Below are 5,968 nucleotides of genomic sequence, written 5' to 3'. Positions count from 1 at the left end.
ACAGTATGATTAAAAATCTGTCAGACAATTCCCTTAGAAATCTTTTGAATCTGTTTAACAGAACATGGACAGAACATACTTTCCCTGACTCTTGGAGGCTATCAATTATTATTCCCATTCCCAAACCAGGCAAAGACTGCAAGAATCCCTCTAATTACAGATTACAGAGGCAACTCGTAAGAGAGATTAAACTCTTCGAGAGAATGGTAAACAGACGTCTGATGTTTCTCTTAGAGGAAAATGATTACTTTTCACCACATCAGAGTGGATTTCGTATGAACAGAAGTACCACAGACAATTTAGTAAGCCTTGAAACATCCATACGCGAAGCGTTCGTTAGACGACAGCACTTAATGTCTGTGTTTTTCGATATAGAGAAGGCCTACGATTGCTACTGGCGATATGGGATACTCCGTGATCTGCATGAATTCAGATTGTGGAGTAATTTGCCAATTTTTATAAAAAACTTCCTACGGAATCGAAGATTCCAAGCCAGGATGGGCACCACTTTATCTAGGCTTTTCACACAAGAAGGTGTTCCTCAAGGTTGTATTTTGAGTGTGACTCTGTTCCTAATTAAAATTAACAGCATAGCTAACTGTCTTCCGCACAGTGTGAAACACACTGTATGTGTATGACTTTCAGATCTCCTGCCAGTCTAGTAACATGAGTTTCATTGAGAGACAACTGCAGACCTCCTTAAATCACATAGACAACTGGTCAAAGACGAATGGATTTAGTTTCAACATAGGATGCGTTCTTTAATAGCGGTCGCTCTGCATCTCCGCTACTACGGGAGTGCGCTGCTGTTTGTAGGCATTTAGGAATGACGGTGGAAGAAAGAAAGATGGCAGTGAAAGAAAGAAAGACCCGCATTATCGATAGTATCGTGATGGAGGAATCTATAATCCTAAAATATGAGCTTTTAAAGGCAAGAGAAGGGTCCCAATTGTAAAATTTAACCATAAAATGGATTATTTGTTAAAAGAGCATTCAAAATAGCCACGGAAAAAAATTAGAATGCTGGCTACCATTCGAAAAAAATTTGAAAAAGACACTTACATCACTGCGTACACTAACTTGCGTATTCACAACTTCTAAATTTTCATTCATAAAACCACATAATGGACCTGGAAACGAAACTATCTGAACCATGGAGGACGCCATGTTGCTTTCCACCGTAAACTACTGCTACAAACGGCCGTTTTTGCCGTTGATGGCACGCACTTCCACCGGAATATATTGAAATGACAGTGCATATTCTTTAGACTTGATAAACACTAATGTTGTGTGTTTTTTCTTCAAAGACACTTGGCAAGTTTTCTATCAGATATCTTTATTCGTTCTCGTTGATACGGTACTCTGTCTGTACACGTTTCGGGCCCTGCCCCTCCTCAGTCAACTGTTGATTATCTTTTTTAAAAAAAATGTAAATCTTGTTAACTGTATACATTACGTTGTAAGAAGTTCATCGACTATAAAAGGTGTATTATAACTTTAAAAGTTCGCTGTAAAACATAAAATATATTGCAAATATGAAAGATTTTTAAAACTGTTTCCGCCCCTTTTTTTCTTCCACCCCCTCCTTGATGTTTACACTGGTACGGCCAGTGTTGCCACGTATGGCGTTCGCCGCCTTGTGGTCGTTTACCAAAACTTTTTGCAGGCTCATTTTTTCCAAAAGAAATTGTTTTTTCCCAAAATATTTTAATTTATAATATATTAAGCCAGTTGTCGTTTATTTTAAGGCTTAGGTTTTTATTTATATTGTCTTTACTTTTTATAATTTCTATGGTTTCTTTAAACTTCTGGTTGTACGTTAATTTTTCTTTATGCAGTATTTTGACGTTATCTTTGTCCATGTTGCAGTTATTTAGAGTACAATGTTCGTAAAATGCAGAATTAATTCTATTGTATTTTAGATCTGCTATATGTTCTTTCAGTCTAATTTTTACTTTTCTTTTTGTTTCTCCTATGTAATATTTTTTATTTTTGCAGGTACACAGAATTTTATATACTGCACTTTGAGCTTCGGTCGGTATTTGTTGGTTTTTTAACGGGTTCGAGGTTAACAGCTTGCTCTCCATTTTTTGATATGTTGGTGCTAATTTGTAGTTTATTCTTTTTATTTCTGTATTGATTTGTTCATATAAGCCTTTGATATAAGGAAATTTAATATATTTTGTTTTAGTTACTTGTTTATTTTGGTTAAGCGTTTGTGGGTTATTAAGTTTGGTTTCCCATCGGTTTAACAGTCTTTGCGGGTATCCTGCTAGGAGAAATTTCGTTCTTAATTCCATGAGGACTTCATATACGAGTACTACTTGGCAAAAAGGATTAGACTTCAACGGTCCCAACAAATGGGACATTCTAAACATAATACCGAATCTAGATAAAATGTGTAACGATCTACCTGAAGTAGAATCAACTATAATGAAAACTAAACTAAGTAATAAAATCAAAACATATATAACTAGAGAAGGAAACAAAACAATAATAAAAGATTTGAGTTACTTTCAATATAAAACCGAAATTCAGAATTTGAACAACTTCCTAAGAGATAATACATTAGAAATTATTAAAGCTGATAAATCAAAACAAATAGTAATAGTTCCTCAAGAATGGATAAAAAATAAAAAACAAGAAATTGTAATAAATCATAAATTTAAAAAGCTACCTATAAATCCTATAGAAGTAATATATTCAGAGCTTAAAAAAAGAATTAATAAACTAGAAAAACTTAACGAAATTACTAAAACAGAAAAATGGTTTATACTAAACGAAGAAAATAACCGTATACCAAAACTAAATATAAAACTTAAAACGCATAAGATAGGCGAAAAAGTAAGACCAATAATAGATTTTAAATATTCAACCTTATACAACCTAGAAAAATTTTTAAAACAAAAGCTTAAAAAATACGATAACTCACAACTTGCAATTAAAAACGCAGACGAACTTATACAAGAACTAAATAAAATCGATATAAAAGACAAGTACAGAATGGCTAGCCTGGACATAGTTGATATGTATCCATCAATAACTTGGGACATAATAGAAGAAAAACTTAATAATTTAAACGTCAACAAAGAAATAATAGATTTAATAGAATTCACGTATAGAAGTAACCACTTCGAAACCAACGGAGAATACTATACCCAAACAGAAGGAATAAGCATGGGATCGGTGATCGGCCCAAAACTAGCCGAACTGATTATGATAGATATCAATAACATAATATATAATATACCAGGCGTAAAATTTTACAAAAGATACGTTGACGACATTTTAATAATATACGACGAAACAGAAATTAATATAGAAGAAATTAACAAGCAAGTAAATGATATACACAACGCAATAAAATTTAAAATAGAAAACGAAGATATAACAAGAGCAAACAATAAATTACCTAGATATTACAATAACAAGACTAAAACAACATCTAGAATATAGAATATACAAAAAGCCAAGTTCTAACCAAGAAACAATTAGATACCACTCAAAAATGCCGTTATACGTCAAGTACAATATATATAAAATGGAATATGACAAAATAAAAAACCGGACAAGCCAAGAAGTACACGTATATGAAGACCTCATGGAATTAAGAACGAAATTTCTCCTAGCAGGATACCCGCAAAGACTGTTAAACCGATGGGAAACCAAACTTAATAACCCACAAACGCTTAACCAAAATAAACAAGTAACTAAAACAAAATATATTAAATTTCCTTATATCAAAGGCTTATATGAACAAATCAATACAGAAATAAAAAGAATAAACTACAAATTAGCACCAACATATCAAAAAATGGAGAGCAAGCTGTTAACCTCGAACCCGTTAAAAAACCAACAAATACCGACCGAAGCTCAAAGTGCAGTATATAAAATTCCGTGTACCTGCAAAAATAAAAAATATTACATAGGAGAAACAAAAAGAAAAGTAAAAATTAGACTGAAAGAACATATAGCAGACTCTAAAATACAATAGAATTAATTCTGCATTTTACGAACATTGTACTCTAAATAACTGCAACATAGACAAAGATAACGTCAAAATACTGCATAAAGAAAAATTAACGTACAACCAGAAGTTTAAAGAAACCATAGAAATTATAAAAAGTAAAGACAATATAAATAAAAACCTAAGCCTTAAAATAAACGACAACTGGCTTAATATATTATAAATTAAAATATTTTGGGAAAAAACAATTTCTTTTGGAAAAAATGAGCCTGCAAAAAAGTTTTGGTAAACGACCACAAGGCGGCGAACGCCATACGTGGCAACACTGGCCGTACCAGTGTAAACATCAAGGAGGGGGTGGAAGAGAAAAAGGGGGCGGAAACAGTTTTAAAAATCTTTCATATTTGCAATATATTTTTATGTTTTACAGCGAACTTTTAAAGTTATAATACACCTTTTATAGTCGATGAACTTCTTACAACGTAATGTATACAGTTAACAAGATTTTACATTTTTTTAAAAAAGATAATCAACAGTTGACTGAGGAGGGGCAGGGCCCGAAACGTGTACAGACAGAGTACCGTATCAACGAGAACGAATAAAGATATCTGATAGAAAACTTGCCAAGTGTCTTTGAAGAAAAAACACACAACATTAGTGTTTATCAAGTCTAAATTATAGAACAAGACACGGTTTTATAAAACAAATCAGGCATATTCTTTTATATATTACGATTATTTCATGACATTGTAAAGTTTTACATTTGCCTTGTTAATTACAAAGTTTTGAGTAATTGAAACTGGTAGAAATTGAAGTGACCTTTGTAGATGACATTGTCTGATTTAGAAATTTTGTAGCATAATATAAATGCATACAATTTTACCACTAAATCTTTAAAGTCTTTGCAGATGTTTATTTTCATAGAAAAGTTATTTTGTTCTATTGTCCTTAAAATGTGACACATAATTCCTTTCTTATGCATATTCGCATTAAACTCTTTCACAAAAGTAGTTTCACAATGTGACATGAACTCTAAGACTTCATTGCGAGGTGAAATTAAACTTCCAAAATCTCCTTTTTCATACGTATATGATTTAAAATGGGTAAATATCTGATGAGAAGAAGACAGCACAGAGTTTTGTGAACCTGTTAAACAAAAGCTACACAAGTGAATCTTGTAAGCTTTTCTCAAAACACACCCTGTAATGCATGATAAAACACATTTCTCAGGTAAATCTTCGTCTTGAGAAGAAGTGGGCAACAGCAAGGAATTGTTATATTGTATTGCTGATGTTGTGACTGCTGTACTTGTCACGTTCTCACTTTTTGACTTGCCGAAAATATCCAGGAATGAAAACAAAGTTTGTCCCAAATCATTTGCACAATTTTGTCCTTTTAACATCTGCAAAACATCTCTTCATAGTATGCTGTTTTAAACAATATTTAAACTGACTGGCATTGGGATTACTCCTATTCCCTTCATGTTGTCTTATGCTTGAATACAAATTCTCTATTGCATCTTGATTCAATGACCTTGTAAACAAGTACTTAATCCCAGTTTTGCTAAGATTCTCCCATAATCCAAGCAGAGCCGAAATGGTGAGGCGCCATTCCTTGACAAAATTAATCCTTGCTTTCGGACTACATTTTACAATTAATTTTTTAAACATATCAGCACTGTCTTTTAAAACATTTACATGAGCAGATGTAGCTGTTAGTCGCCTCCTTAATAGTTTTATTTGTTTAAAATTTGACCCATTAAACACATCAAAAAGTGAATCTATTTTTTCAATGAAATCTGCAGTATAAGCTGCATCAGATGGTAAACAGCCTAGAGAAACATACATTTCTATCCCAACCGCTACAGTATGGCTTAAAATTTGTGCTGCTAATTTCACTTTCATTTTGGAAAACATAGGCAACATAATGTGTTTCATAGTGACTTTAAGTAGTGGCTATAAGCGAATTGCTAGTGAATTGTCTTTTGTTATAAACTGCTCG

General features: G+C 32.6%; 1 protein-coding gene across 1 annotated transcript; it reads left to right on the top strand.

Annotated features, from left to right (window-relative positions):
• Positions 1–2,298: 2,298 nt before the first annotated feature.
• On the top strand, positions 2,299–3,456 carry LOC136980378 (uncharacterized). The gene has a single exon (XM_067276480.1). The coding sequence runs from the start codon at positions 2,299–2,301 to the stop codon at positions 3,454–3,456; it is 1,158 nt and encodes a 385-aa protein (XP_067132581.1).
• The last annotated feature ends 2,512 nt before the right edge of the window (positions 3,457–5,968 follow it).

This window comes from Centruroides vittatus, unplaced genomic scaffold (assembly GCF_030686945.1).
Source record: "Centruroides vittatus isolate TY-2023 unplaced genomic scaffold, ASM3068694v2 contig_695, whole genome shotgun sequence".
In the NCBI taxonomy this organism is placed as follows: Eukaryota; Metazoa; Arthropoda; class Arachnida; order Scorpiones; family Buthidae; genus Centruroides; species Centruroides vittatus.
The sequence above is the reverse complement of the archived record's forward strand: the minus strand, read 5'-3'. Positions and strand labels throughout refer to the sequence as shown.

Coding starts and splice junctions, on each gene's coding strand:
- LOC136980378 (XM_067276480.1), top strand. CDS start 2,299: ATGAGGACTTCATATACGAGTACTACTTGGCAAAAAGGATTAGACTTC.